Here is a 15,880-nt window from a genome sequence, read left to right on the forward strand (position 1 = left end):
CAGCCCAATGTTCCCACGGCCCATTGGTCCCACAGCCCATTGGTCCCACATCACTAAGACTTTTTAATTTAATTTTAGGTCCGTTGGTCCCACAGTCCATTGGTCCCACATCACAAACAGTTCAATGGGCTGTGGGACCAAGGGACCCACTAGTTTGACGCGGGAGCGTACCTATGTTCCCACGCCCCATTGGTCCCACAGCCCATTGGTCCCACGGCCCACTGGTCCCACAGTCCATTGGTCCCACAACCCATTGGTCCCACAGCCCATTGGTCCCACGTCACTAAGACTTTTTTTCATTATTTAGGCCCATTGGTCCCACAGCCCATTGGTCCCACAGTCCATTGTTCCCACAGCCCATTGGTCCCACATTGCTTTTTTATTTGAATTTTTAGGCCCATTGGTCCCATGGGACTCACTAGTTCGACGCCCTTTCGGTACTTACTAACCCTAACCCTGACACTAAACCTAACCCTAACCTTAACCTTAACCCTAAATCTAACCCTAAACCTAACCCTAACCCTAACCATAACCCTAAACCTAACACTAACCTTAAAGGGGATAGAGAATGACCCACCATTGGACATGCCTGACAGCAAATTGGCCAATGTACTTTTGACACCAAAGTGATGTCACAAGTTTTCAATCACACACCCCCTTTCAAGATGTTCACACCCTGTCCCACCCTCTGATTTTTTTCTTTTTAATTGTTCTGGTTGTCACATGACGTGGCATCATGACACATCCTCAATCTGAACAATGAATAAAAGATAGATGTTTCAAGCATGAAACAATCAAACACAGCCAAAACAGCAGGAATAGCACATTGCACATGACATTGACTGTCATACAATGTTATTTATTGTTGTTAATGATATTATTCATACCAATAATTAAAAAAAAAACATTTAAAAAATGTATTCTGTGCAAGTCTGTGTATGATGTGATAAAATGGTGAATGATCACATTATTACAACAACTTCTAACACTGATAAAATCGAGATCCATCAATCGAGCAATCATCAGCTGTTCCTCTTGCATCACATTACAAGTTAGCTTGTAAGCCTATTTGCTGCAGTACTGAGTAACTTTCTTGTCTAAGATTTCCTTAGTGTGCAATTTGTATTTGAACAAGTCATACAAATGTTTGTTTCTTGCAGAAATGATATTGTCCCTCGGCCACTTGAGTTATTGTCATTTGGCTCTGAATTCATTTCTATTACATCTGTTCAGTAAAGAATTTTATCATGCTTCGAAAATAGTGCTGTAGAGTGGTACCATGATCTGGCTAGCTCAGTCGTGGTGGGTGATGGCGGGGGAGGGACAGTTCTATGATCAAAGTACCACAAAGTACCACTAGTCTCCACCTTTTGTATCATTCTCTGGCTAACTTTTGCTCTCCTCCATGGCCATTGAACTGCCCTGCCCCATCATCCACCATGACAGAGATCCCCAGAGCATGGAAAGGTACCGCCTCTGAGCTATCAACAACTGTCTGGTGCACAGTCCACTAACAGCATACAAAAAGCTCTTTTGTACAATTGATCACAAAAAGTGCAATGGAAGAATTTCTTTCAGTTTGTAGAGACTTCAAAAGACATGCGAGAGTATCTATAGGTTTACCATTGTGGAGAAGTCTTGACAAAAAATTGATCAAAATATAAAAGGCAATCAAACAAGTATCACACTAATTTAAGACACATAATATGCCGTTATTGAACGAAGGGATGATAAAGATTAGGCTTCTCGCTGCAAACAAAAATGTTACAAGGTTTTAGACTCATGCACAATTTCATCTTTGCTTAAATAGCCTACTTATAAAAACAACAATATGGTAAAACTGTCACAGTCGTATGCAATGTATTATTGCTGTGCTGCATCAATCAATTCATTTCCAAGTGCTTTGGTTTCCCTTATAAGTTAATCTATGCTTGAAACAGCCATCCTCAATTTATTGTTCAGGTTGAGGACGTGTCACATCATGTGACCGGCAATACAATATGTGGGTGGGTGTGGACGTTTTTTGAAGAGGCGTGTGTAAAAAGTGTTGGGTGGAGTATACGTGTAGGGGGTGTTGCATCGTTACAAACTGACCCATTTGCTGTCAGGCATGTGAAATGGAGGCCCATTCTCCCTCACCTTTAAATCACTTGTTTGAAATGTTTGATTACCATGTGGATGTGGGTGTTATTAAATACAGCGCATTTGCAGTCGGCCACGAATATGAACGAGACGATGAGCTCGCACCGGTTTGCTCTACTAACACACCACGTGTGAGGAGTGGGGGGACAGGCAGTGAGGAGGAGCTGAAGTGGGGACCTGCGCAAACTTGTGTAGAGGTGTGAGACAAGACCCATATCGTCGGCTTGCTACCAAAACCGCATAAGTCCGATTTTGGGGTTTTCGGAAAACAGGGAAAAACTAAATTTCCTAGGGGGCGCCAAACACCAGTGGCGGTTCTAGGAAATCTGAGACCCAGGGCAAAGAGCAATTGTGAGTCCCCCCTAATAATTTTGGTCAAAAGGAGATTTTTTGCAGAACTTTACTCCCCTACCACTTCTGCATCATCCTGTCATCCTGTCTGTGTCATTGGTCCATTACAAACAGTACCTGTCCAAGATGTTAATTTATTTTCTTCATTTATTTTGAGTGAAGCAAGTGAAACATGAAAAGCCTTCTAAGGAAAACAAAACACTTTAAAATAAATTATTTGATGCAGCACAACAAGAACAATGCACTGCACATTATTTTGATAGTTATACTATTCTTTTTATTTTTATTCCAAACTTTAATCCTGGAAATGGTGAATGATTAAACATTTTTTGTAGGCCTTGTAACAGTCTAGCATACTGGTATATCTCATATCTACCAACAGATGATCACAGTTTTCTTTTACTTTCTGCTACTTTCAGTCATGTTAGTATTGAACGTTACCATTGTTTACATTCTCATCCAAAGTTATGAACTCTGAGATATTGTCATTGCGCCAGAGCTATTGCCACAATGATAATATTATAATTGATCAGGGGTGGATTTCTCGAATCCGACCAAAATTAGCCTTCGGACCAAGTAAGTCCGAACGAAGTCCGACACAACAACTAACCAATGATTTCTCGAAACCCTCAGACCAACGTGGTCCGATGTAGGTACGAAGTAAGTGCGATGAAATTCCAACCAAGTAAGTTCAGACGCACGATGAAGTTGTCGGAAATGCTCGGAGTGTCTCGCCTCAGCTCGGGTGCATTTGTCGCAAAGCAGTGACGCTGTACCACACAGTGCCTGTCAAATTCAGGCTATACATCTATCAAAGTCCACAAATCTTTGTCAACACAATCATGTCCCCGACTTCACCCCTCTTCAACTGCAGTTACCAAATGCGACATTACAATCCACCATGTATTATTTTTACTTAGGTTTTGCATATAATGTTTAATATTGTAGGCTATAGCCTACCACTAATATGGAAGCACGGCTGGTGGGTAAGTGGTTAGAATGTCGGAATTTCACACACACGTTTGCCGTTTCCTTATCGGAGGCGTGAGTTCAATCCCCGGTGAATATACTATAATAACCACCCAACACATCTTTTTTCCAGAACGGCAAGCGAAGTCATTCTCACGCTCATGGGCAACGCAACACTTTCAACAGGTCATGGCCAGGCAGATTGCAGTTAAATGCTGCTTGAAATGATAACTGAAATTACGCTTGAGAATTAATAAAACATATCAGAATGTTTACTTAATTTTCCAGTCTGCATGCGTCTTTACGCGCAACGTAAGCGGGTGGAACTGTCATTATTGCCGTTGTACATAGGCCTAAAGACGCGCAGGAAGGGACCTATGGAAGGGGCCGTTAATGTCTGTAAACATGGCACAATCAAAGTCCTTCAACGTCGGAAAAGACCTGTTAACGCAATCATATCCCCAAAATCCACCCCATTAAATGCAGTAACCAAATGTCGGTCTACACATCACCATCAATGAAGAGCAATGGGCGGTGAATGGTAAGTGCGAAGGCATTTTCAGTGTGACAAGATTTCGATTCCCTCAGTAAGATAGGCCTACATTAAGCGCAGGTGTCTATTCCTCTGCGCAACTGTTTATCCAACCTCTGTGTGTGTGCGTAAATTGGTCGATCCACGCGTGCTGTTGGGCGCGCTTGTGGAGCTCTGGCATCGGAGAGTCTTTGCCTCGCAGCCATGCACGCAGTCACATTAAGGCCAAGTCAAATTGCTTTTCAGCTGTATTTTACAAAAACACAAAACGATGGCCCAATTTACACAGATTGAGAAAGAATGACACGATGCGCTTTGTTGTTTTCTGATCCCCCTGACTGCACTGCACTTCGTGCGCCATGGGCCATGGCGCTATTTGGAGTGTGCTCACTGCTGAAACAACATTTGCTTTAACAGTAGCCTATTGGCCGGCTGCTTGTGACAGACTTGTATTACAATAGTAGAATTGAAATGAAAAGAAGAATATGAATGCTATGACATAAGACCTAGTAACGCGAAGAAGTGTCCTATTCTTGTCATCACGCTCGCCTTTCCATTACGCACTATTTCAACATACTAGGGCAGTTGCATAATGTCCATTTTTGAACTTGTTGTAGCCTACGATGTAGTTTGGAGTTCTTGTGGACTAAGGCATAGCCTACAATGCAAGGAATAGGCCTACAAGAAGGATCACCGCACACTGGTGCCTTTTAAAAATAATAGTGAACAGCGCATTTCGCAATGGCAACTTATAGGCTACATGTATTTCCATGTAGCCTATGCTTGTTGGAGTTTAATCAAAATGTGCTATTGGCTTTGTTATGTGTGGAGACATGTGAGCAATTCAATAATCTGCATTCATGCGAGATGCTGCTTTTGGTGTGGGTTCAAATCCTGATGGTAATCAAACGGTTCTTTTTTGGCGCAGCTTTGATTAATCGGAGCTCGTGAAGTACGATAGTGGAACATATCATTTCCTACTATATTTGGACAATATGTTTATCCCCTATTTGAATATTGTGTTGGTGGGGGGGGGGTTCAGCCCTGTTCGTAACATGACTAGACATTTGGTGTAGTATGGGTCGGAGGCTTGTGCACTTGGTGGCAGTAATCGATCGATGTTGCTTGAACTCTGCCTGAACCCGCCCCAAACCACGAGCAAGAGTGACGTGCTTCCCAAAACAAAGGTGAACTAGCTAACCATGCTAGTCGTTCCAATTCCGACAGTAGTACTAACGAACAGCCCCTACTTCGTTTTGCAGGAACACCTGCGTCGTTCGCACCAACATCGGACGAACGACTAACTACATTAATTGTAAACATTGGGACTTTGTAAGTCCGAACGAAGTGTTCCAGAAACAGTTTTGTCGCAGCTGGGTCGTTAGTTGCTACCTTAGTGAGCAACGAAGGTTTCGAGAACATTAGCCCAGGCCAGGACAGATCCAGCTTGAAGTGTCGTGCAGAGAAAGCATAGCTGTGGCCTCCAATCTCCATGTTGAGGGTCCATCAGTCATGGTGGAGGATGAAGGGGTGGGGCACTTCTTTGGTCCTTGTACCTCCTCACGAACGATCTCCTCCTTGTTTGTCATCTTTGGTTAACTTCTGCTCTTCTCCATGCTCATAGAACTGCCCCACCCCCCAACCTTGCCCATGACAGAGGTAACCTGGTCATAGAACTGTGCACCGCCCACTTCAACACCATGACCGTGGCATTCAGAACATGGTTTAGAAGCACTACTGGATTCTATATTAGTCGGTCAGTGAGTATCACTGTGTATATAATAATGTGATGCAGAAGTTACATCAATCAATAAGTATATTATGTGATATTACGTGAATGTATGAAATAAAAGGTTGTCATAGGAAATTATAGGCTGTAGCAGCCTTCTACGAATCTCTAACTACATCAAATAAAGCACCTGGTTAATAAATGCTCAATTTATTTCGTATAGATTAAGTTTAAGGCTTCAACCATTGTGTGATAATAAGAATATCTCAGACACTGATGTCTAAGGATAAAGTTTTGACACATGGCCATTGTCTTTGAAGAGAGAGAGAGAAAAAACTTTTAACAGATGTAAATAAACTGCTTCTTCTTGCCCATGTCAAGTTGCTTGCATCAAAAATGGCTAAGTCAAGTTACCCAAGTCATTCACATTGGCAGAACAATTGTGCACAGGGCCCTAGGATGAATAGATAGGGCCCCCATACCACCTGCCAAGATCATAATAGGGCCCCTACCCCTGCCACCTGCAGGAGGGCCCTAGGTTTACAGGCAAATGCCCTCCTTGTCCTCCCTATAGCTACGTCCCTGGTCATTCATTTTCTCATAGGCAGTGTGTGACTTTATACATACAGATTTTTGACTCTGGTGACTGTTGTGATTGATCAATGACCCTGGCGGAAAGGCAGGATGATGCAGCTGTGGTAGGGGAGTAAGTTTATGTAAAAATCTAATTTTGACAAAATTCGGACTTAGGCGGTTTTGGTAGCAAGCCGACGATATACACATGTGAGTGAGTTGTTGACCAACCAGTTCATGGGCGCGTGACCTCGGAGGCAGTCCGCCGACGAGCGTTGAAGGGGATAAGCAACTGCAGAGGTTTCAAGATCTGACTGCAGCCGCATTCATCCCGCGATAGTTTTACACCATGTGACATGTCACCTCGTCAACGCAACGTCGACGAAATTTCGAAGTTTGACAGGAAATCTAACCGTCATGCAGCATTTTCATCCAGGATGTATTGCTGTCTGCATGTGCATGTCTGCGTTGATGTCATGTCGAATGTACTTAATCATGGCCTGGAGCCAGGAAACACACGTTCTAACAGCACAGTAGTTAACTGTGATATGACGAATTCACAGTATGTTACTGTGAAATGAATGCAATTATTAGCCAGTAACTCATTGTGAGTTCACAGTAAGATATTGTTACACACTTGAAGTGGGCGAAAGTTCAATGGGAAGGCATGTCAGTTGGGTTGAAGGCTGACGCCTTTACTCAAAGTGATATACAAATATACAACATTGGTTGCTGTGCCTAGGGCAATAAAGGCTTAGGAGGGGATTGAACCGGCAAGTCTCTGAACTTAAGTCCACCTCCCTACCCATTAGGCCAAGGCTGCTACATAGCGTACTCAATCAATCATGGCCTCCACCCAGGAAACACCTGTTCAAACAGCACAGTAGCTAACTGTGATATGACGAAGTCACAGTACGTTACTGTGAATCGAATGCAATTATTAGCCAGTAACTCATTGTGAGTTCACAGTAAGATATTGTTACACACTTGAAGTGGGTGAAAGTTCAATGGGAAGGCATGTCAGTTGGGTTGAAGGCTGATGCCTTTACTCAAAGTGAAATACAAATATCGTCGGCTTGCTACCAAAACCGCCTAAGTCCGAATTTGGTCGAAATTAGATTTTTACATAAACTTACTCCCCTACCACAGCTGCATCACCCTGCCTTTGTGCCAGGGTCATTGATCAATCAAAACTGTCACCAGAATCAAACATATGTGTGTATTAAGTCACACACTGCCTATGAAAAAATGAATGACCAGGGACGTAGCTATAGGGAGGACAAGGAAGGCATTTGCCTGTAGGCCTAGGGCCCTCCTGCAGGTGGTAGGTGTAGGGGCCCTATTATGACCTTGGCAGGTGGTATGGGGGCCCTTTCTATTCATCCTGGGGCCCTGTGCACAATTGTTCTGCCAATGTGAATGACTTGGGTAACTTGACTTAGCCATTTTTGATGCAAGAAGCAGTTTATTTACATCTGTTAAGAGTTTTTTTATTGTCTCTCTCTCTCTCTCTCTCTCTTCAAAGATAATGACCATGTTTCAAAAACTTCATCCTTAGACATCACTGTCTGAGATAATATTATTACCACACAATGGTTGTAGCCTTAAAACGAATCGAGCAATTATGAATCAGGTGCTTTATTTGATGTTATCAGAAGTTTACAACAGACTGCCGTAAACTTCTTTTTCCTATGACAATCTGTTATTTCTGACATTTATTTAATGTTTTATAATGTAGACTTTGACCAGCATTGAGTTGGTATTCCTTACACATTACATTTCTACAGTGGGATTATCAACTCCAATGTGTAAAGTATCCAGTAGTGGTTCTATACCATATTCTGAATGCCACGGTCATGGTGTTGAAGTGGGCGGGGCACAGTTCTATGACCAGGTTACCTCGGTCATGGGCAAGTTTCGGGGGGGGGTGGGGTAGTTCTATGAGCATAGAGAAGGGCAGAAGTTAACCAAAGATGATGAACAAGGAGGAGACAGTTCGTGAGGAAGTACAAGGACCAAATAAGTGCCCCACCCCTTCATCCTCCACCATGACTGATGGAACCTCAACATGAAGATTGGAGGGCACTGCAAGACTTTGTCTGTTTGACACTGTAAGCTAGAGTAGGCCTGGCAAGAGCAATGAATGTATTGCCACTGTGGCAATTGCTCTGGCACAAGGACAATATCTCAGAGTGCTTTACTTTCGATGAGAATGAAAATAATGTTGTCATTAAAAACTAACATGACTGGAAACAGGAGTAAGCAGAGGTGTGACCAAGTCACTAATGTGCAAGTCACAAGTAAGTCTCGAGTCTTTCCACTCAAGTCCGAGTCAAGTCACAAGTCAAGACACATCTGACCAAGTCAAGTCCAAGTCCAAGTCGTACCCCAGCCAAGTCAAGTCCAAGTCCAAGTCTCATTTTTTTTCAAGTCCTTAACAAGTCACAAAGGGATGTTCTATTTGCAATCACAATTTCGATCATAAATTCATTAGTATAATAATGAGACCTGAGTAAAAAGATGACAATTACTAAAACAGTTGCTGAGAAATCAGTCTAAACCAAACTACTGCTTGTGCTGTGTATGTAAAATGACATATTTTTTTTCACATAAAAATACATTTCATGTGAATTTGTACTTAAACAAAGGAGCAACCATATGCCAAATATTTACTGTCCAGTGGGCAAATAGTCCTGTTGCAAGAATGTGTGCGTATGTGTGTGTGTCCGTTCCATCATCTGATGGCATAAACCTATTCCACTACTCCACCCTGGTCTTGGTGGTGGGCCGGTCATATCTAGTCAAGGTTTTAAGTTATACAGACTCTAGCATCATAACACTAAGGACAGGACTATGGTTAACTTTTTCACTAGGAGCACAGGCAGGGCCGCTGACAGCTTTGGCTGGAAGGCTTTGACAAGACATTAGGGGGGCATATTACACTTCCGACCTGAAAACGCGGATTCACACTTTCAGCGTACTATGTTTGAATTTACCCACAAAGGCCAAGGGTGAAAGTAGTAGCCTATTCATGTCTTACAGGTGCTACCCACCCTCCCCCCCTCTCTTTACTGTAATGTAACACTCGACTAATGTAAACATTTTGGTTTGGCTTTAAAAGACGCCATTTTCCCTAAGGTACCATATTAAGCTCACCATTCTCAAGATATGACATACAGCAGGGGTAATCAATTTCTTTTTTTAAAATTGAGCCCAGTGTGTGTGTGTGTGTGTGTGTGTGTGTGTGTGTGTGTGTGTGTGTGTGTGTGTGTGTGCGCGTATGGGGGGTGGGGCTACACATGTGAGACAGGATGATGAGTTAACAGCACAGCTCAGCAGGCAGCCCTGTCTCAGCTGGTCCATGATGTTCACTTCATCCCATTATCTGTGAACCCAAAAGCTGAGCATTGACAGTGTCATAACTGTGAACCCACCAATGAGCACATGCATGGTGCAGCACTAGGCTATATAGTCTGCTGTAGGCTACGTGCCAACAGTATTTAGCCTAGTAGACACTAGTCCATATGGGCTAAGAAATGAGGACAAAGTAGGCCTAGTTAGTTGGATTAAATTCCTGGTAAAGTAATGATGAATTTCCTGAATTTCCCCCTGGGGATCAATAAAGTTACTCTACTAGGCTACTCTACTCTACTCTACTATTGTTGAAGCTGATATCGGCATTGTCGCTTTCCCCCTCACATTCTCGCCGCAATGGCCCATCACCAACCATTTTTACTGCGTCACAGTCCAAGTTAACTAGAACTTCGTTTGAAGTCATTAATCCATGTCTTGTTAATTATATGAGGCTACTAGACTATTCGCCAGCACGCTGTCAATTAAACATGGCGTTAGCGCTGCAGAATGTCAGGTATGGCAACGAGGCAACCTTGTTCTGCGCTTCTACAGTGTAGGAAGAAGGAAGGTGTGTAATGCCCTATCCAACATTTCGCTCTCATTTTCCCGAACGAATATGCGCCTCGCGCCATGCTCTCGTCTCCCTGTTCTCCCCAATCGCCCTCTCCTCCCCCACAAAGGCACTTGTATGCGGTTCATGCCTCTTCAAAAAGATTAAGTTCACCGTCCAGGTCATAGATTGTAGCCAAACAAAGTTCTGCTTCTATGTTTCCTATTTTTTGTTAATTTGGAAAACAGGGTTACATCCCAGTTCTCCAGTGCTGGCGTCGTGTAGCTCTAACGTGTCATTTCCAAGCAGCGGTAATTGCGACTCCAAACTCCCCCAAAATACCAAACAAAGCATGTAGTTCGAACTGCGAGAAACATAAGATAAAGCGGTGTCGACACCACGAGATACAAGGTTCGCGCGCGCAAGTATTGGGCTGCAGCACGCGAGAGGGAACATGCTTTTTATCCACGGGAGCTGACCCATGTCCATGTCTTGCGCTACTCAGCAGTAGCTTGCAACCTCTACCTCGCATTACATTTAAACTTCACGATAGGCTGCATTAAAGATTGCGTTTGAACTGATGTGGCTGACATGATAGTGTGTCAAGGCTGAGTTTTAAAACTTTCAAGGAACATGTATGGCATTATCTTACCATTTGACACATGGAACACTGCTTTCAGCTGGCTGAGGCGGTATTCCAGGAATCAAAGATAGCCCTGATGTCCTTAGAAATGTTTCGATTCAAGTCATCGAACAACAAGCAGTGAGGTTCAGGGCGCATAGCTTGTTCATAGCCCTCAAGCGCAAGCTTCGCGGGAAGCAGTGTTGCCTGCGCTTAGTTTCTTCAAAGTTTTTCCAATAGCCATGGAGTATTCCTCATCTCGCGCCTTGACCAATTATTTGACCATTTTGGTCGTTTGTCTTGTCTCTTTGCAAGACTGTCATGAATAGGCTAGCTAAATGATTTCCCTTTGGAACCATTCACCCAGCATCTAAAGTAGGCAACCGGTGGAGCTCTTTTGATGGATGCAAGACCAACTCTGCTCGCCTATTTTAGATTGCATGCTGGAAGACTAAGACATGTATGTATAAACGTGTCTTTTTGTATTGATTCTAATACTCAACCGATGGTGGCTGGTCAATGCAAAGAATGTTACCAAGAGGTTACTCTTTCTAGACTGAGAAGCGCGAGCATGCATTTTCAGCGCGTGGAGTTGTGGTCGTGAAATAGCCCTGGGATATCAAGCCTATAGCCTACGGACACATCCTGGGTTGGGGGAACGGGCCATATTCGTAACGTTTACCTCGCCACATATCCATCATAACGTGGTTTTGTCCGCGATGGTGGAAATTATTCGCAAGGCTGCACTTCACTTGACTGACTCGCAAGCATAGTGTGTGGGAGCGGAACATAGGCCTAATGTAACAGCCTTCGGGGGCTGAAGGCAAGCGCATTCATAAAGGACAGGGAAAGCAAAACGGATAGGCGTACTCTTTTATAAAACATCAATAGGCCTAGATTAAGTCCTGTGGTTCGGTTATGTCAGCAGTGTGGTTTTTTTTATTTCAACTGCTTAAATAGCCTAATGTTCAACAATCAATGTCCATCACCATTTAGCTAAAATATTTAGACAGCTTGGTTCTCACTTTCTGTCGTAAGCGAGGGGCGAGAGAGCGAGAGCTACAGAGGCGTGTTGCACATCACAGCGCCCCACCACACACACTTCATACAACATTGATAGAAAATATTTGTTGATCACAGTGCAAACTTCCATAGCCTACCCTATTAATAATGCATAATGAGTTGGGGCTGAGAGGGAGATAAATTAACTTCTGCGATGGTTTAAAATTTAGGCTATGTTTGTTCTGGAGACTCGCAAATGGTGTTTCAGTGTTGCGTCCGGCCGCATCTGGCCGCCAATGATGGCATAGCACCGCTTAGGACAATGACGTGATTCAAACAAAGAATGTGGGCGGGCTGTTGCATTCTGAAAACAAGGGTTGGACTTGGACTTTTTTTTAGACCCAACATGGCAAGTCACGCCAAGTCATTGAAAGTTACAACTGTCAAGTCCAAGTCGAGTCCCGAGTCAAAGGCGTGCAAGTCGAGTCGAGTCGCAAGTCCTTTCTGATCTTGAAATTTCAAGTCGCAAGTCTTCACACCGCTGACTCGAGTCAGACTCGAGTCCAAGTCACTGGACTCGAGTCCACATGTCTGGTAGAAAGTAAAAGAAATCTGTGATAATCTGTTAGTAGAATATGACAATTAGCAGCCTGCTAGACTATTACAAGGTCTACAAAAATATTCAATCATTCATTTTCAGGATTAAAGTTTGGAATAAAAATAAAAAGATTAGTGTAACTATGAAAAAATGTGCAGTGCATTGTTGTTGTGCTGTATCAAATAATTTATTTTAAAGTGTTTTGCTTTCCTTAGAAGGCGTTTCATGTTTGACTTGCAGCTTCACTCAAAATAAATAAAGAAAATAAATTAACATCTTAGACAGGTACTGTTTGTAATGGACCAATGACACAGACAGGATGACAGGATGATGCAGAAGTGGTAGGGGAGTAAAGTTCTGCAAAAATCCCCTTTTCAACAAAATTATTAGGGGGGACTCACAATTGCTCTTTGCCCAGGGTCTCAGATTTCCTAGAACCGCCACTGGTGTTTGGCGCCCCCTAGGAAATTTACTTTTTCCCTGTTTTCCGAAAACATCAAAATCGGACTTTGGCAGTTTTGGTAGCAAGCCGACGATATACAACATTGGTTGCTGTCCCGAGGGCAATGTAGGGTTAGGAGGGATTTGAACCTGCAAGTCTCTAAACGTAAGTCCACCTCCCTAACCATTAGGCCAAGGCTGCCTCATGGCAATCTGAGCCTTCACACACTTCATGGGCATGTACAACAAACTATTCAGTCATCACCTTCCTGTTTGCTACATGTCTTCCCATGGTTGGTCATCTCCTTTTTTCTCACTTCCTAATGTCAATATGTACAACTAAGGGGGAAGGGCTTAGGACATACTGGCTGTCTTCAGATCGTGTTCCATTGTGCAATTCACTTATGTAGAGCCATTAATCGAGAGAGAATATCTTAAGTTCAAAACATTACTCATTGTTATATTCTGTGTTTATTACAGGTTTTACTTTTTAAAGTGGTACACAAGAAAAATGACCATATTCCCACCGTCATGAAGATGATCACGTATATCTCCCAATATATATAAGCTCATTCTTCTATTACTTGACAAATAGTGGGAACAAGTAGACTACTAAAGATGGATATACATGTGTACTACAAGACATTAAAAATATAATAATTTGCTGAAATGACATGTGTGATTGTAATGAAGAGTCCAAACTGTGCATGACTGAAGTTGTGCCCCGATGCGCTAATAATTCTATAGATACTCCACCCACACAGTAGTTTACTGTGATGTTTCCTAGCTCATCACTTTGGAATGCTGGTAATCTTTGAAGATCACAGTAAAATACTGTGATGTGCAGTTAGGTGAGAAATGGCAAGTGATACAATAATTTTCGATTTGTTGTATGCCGTGTGACCATTACAGTAGCATGGTGTACCAGAAAATCAGAGTCATTAACTGTGAGATTTCACAGTAAATTACTCTGAAATCCTTGTAATTTTTTCTGTGTAACATGTACCTGTCACATGTGTGTGTTTGTTTCCAGTGTCTCCTGCTGTGTCTGAGCTGAGGCTGGTGCTGCTGGGGGGAAGTGCAGCTGGGAAGAGGGCAGCAGGAAACACCATCCTGGGCACAGAGGAGTTTGAGAGGCAGGCCAGCACACACACATCCAATAAAAGCCAGCACAGTGCGAGCAGACAGTGGGACGTGGCTGGAAGACGGGTGACTGTGGTGGACACTCCAGACTGGTTCTGCAGTGGACTCTCTGAGAAGGACATGAGACAGGACGTGGGTCTTTGTGTCCGTCTGTCAGCCCCAGGACCTCACGCCTTCCTCCTGGTGGTTCCAGTGAAGCCGTCTGAAGGGGATGAAAGGAGGATGCTGGAAAAAATGGAGAACATTTTTGGAGAGGGTTGTTGGAGACACACACTGATCCTCTTTACCCATTCTGAGGGGCTGGGAAAGAGGAGTGTGGAGGAGTTATTCCGGGCAGGGAGCCAGGAGCTCCAGCAGCTGGTAGAGAAATGTGGGAACAGGTGTCACCTCCTGAACACTAGAGGCAAGCCTCTACACAAAGAGATCACACAGCTGCTGGAGGTGATAGAGGAAATGGTGTCAGGAAACAGTGAGACATTTTACAGCAGTGAGACCTACCAGGAGGCAGAGAAGCAGGCCAGAGAGATAGAGAGAAGAATTCAGAGTGAACAGAAAACAGGCAAGAGAAGAGAGGGGGTAGGGGACTGTGATAGACATGTGCAGGAATCTCTGGAGAAGTTGGAAGGAGAGATACAGCAGCATGAAGAAGAGATGAGAATGTTAGATGAATTAAGGTGGAGAGAGATGAGCAAAAGAGGAAAGACCTGGAGAGGGAATTAAGGAGGGAAATTAGACTAAGAGAAGAATTAGAGAAAAAGCTGAAGAGAGCCAGAGAAAAAAAAGACAAGGAGAGAAGAGTGACTGAAGTGACGCACAGAGAGGAGATGATGGAGGATATGAGAGAGCTCTATGAGAGAGAGGCCAGGGTTGAAGCAGAGAACAGCCTCATGAAAACTATCCTCCATGGGCTACAGAGAAACACCAGCATCACCAAAGAAATGCAGGGCTTCAACAAAGAAGTGCAGGGCAACATCGGAATCAAGGAGGGAGAGTTTAAAAGACAGCTGGAGGAGAAAGACAGGGTGATTAAAAACCTCCGCCAAGACCTTAAAGACAAAGAGAGTTTGATAGCAAGAATGAGGCAGCCAAAAAGCCAGGGAGGAGAAAGAATGGAGGCAGAGATAGCCGTTGGACAACAAAGAGAAAAGGACAGGAAGATAGAGAGATTGACACAGACATTAGAAGAAAAGGAGAGAGAAATGGCGAGAATGAAATTAAAACATGAAGGGGGCCAGACAGAGAATGAGCGACTTAGACAGATTATGGTGAGAATGAACAGAGAGATGGAGAAATTGAAACTGGGTGTTAGCAATCTGTCTCAAATCCAGGCTTCCCTGACAAACATATGTGAGGAGTAGTAATGGTGAGGTAGGGTTGTAAAACATGTATGGTGTGTAAAGTCATGTGAAAAACAGTATCTAAAACAAACTTTATTACCATGTGGTTTATGATGTTTGTCACATCACATATAATTGGTTAGCTGTTTTACTATAATGCTCATAATAATGTATATCATATTGTGAGATGTAAAGCTGTTAGCAACTGCAACTTCGCTCCAATTCAATATACTGCTGTAGATGGAATGAGTAAGCTTGAAGAAATGACACGTGAATAATTTTACGCCATATGCTTATTAGCTCCGGCAAGGAAGTAATGTTTTCGGTCGCGTTGGTTTATCTGTCCGTCTCTCTGTCTGTCTGTTTGTTTGTCAGCAGCATAACTCAAAAAACAATCATCAGATGTGGACGGAACTTTGTGGGTTTGTTGATAATGACCCAAGGAACAAGTGATTCTGGTGCTGATCCAGATCACGAACCGGAACCAGGACTTTTTTTTTTTTTATTAATTCTGTCTGCAGGATAACTCAAAAACGA

At 43.2% G+C, this 15,880-nt stretch overlaps 1 protein-coding gene across 1 annotated transcript; it reads left to right on the top strand.

Annotated features, from left to right (window-relative positions):
- The first annotated feature begins 1,439 nt into the window (after positions 1-1,439).
- On the top strand, positions 1,440-14,726 carry LOC134461466 (GTPase IMAP family member 4-like). Its single transcript, XM_063214396.1, has 2 exons — positions 1,440-1,467; positions 13,897-14,726. The coding sequence occupies exons 1-2, from the start codon at positions 1,440-1,442 to the stop codon at positions 14,724-14,726; spliced, it is 858 nt and encodes a 285-aa protein (XP_063070466.1).
- Positions 14,727-15,880: the final 1,154 nt, after the last annotated feature.

The sequence above is a fragment of the Engraulis encrasicolus genome, chromosome 13 (assembly GCF_034702125.1).
Source record: "Engraulis encrasicolus isolate BLACKSEA-1 chromosome 13, IST_EnEncr_1.0, whole genome shotgun sequence".
Taxonomy (NCBI): Eukaryota; Metazoa; Chordata; class Actinopteri; order Clupeiformes; family Engraulidae; genus Engraulis; species Engraulis encrasicolus.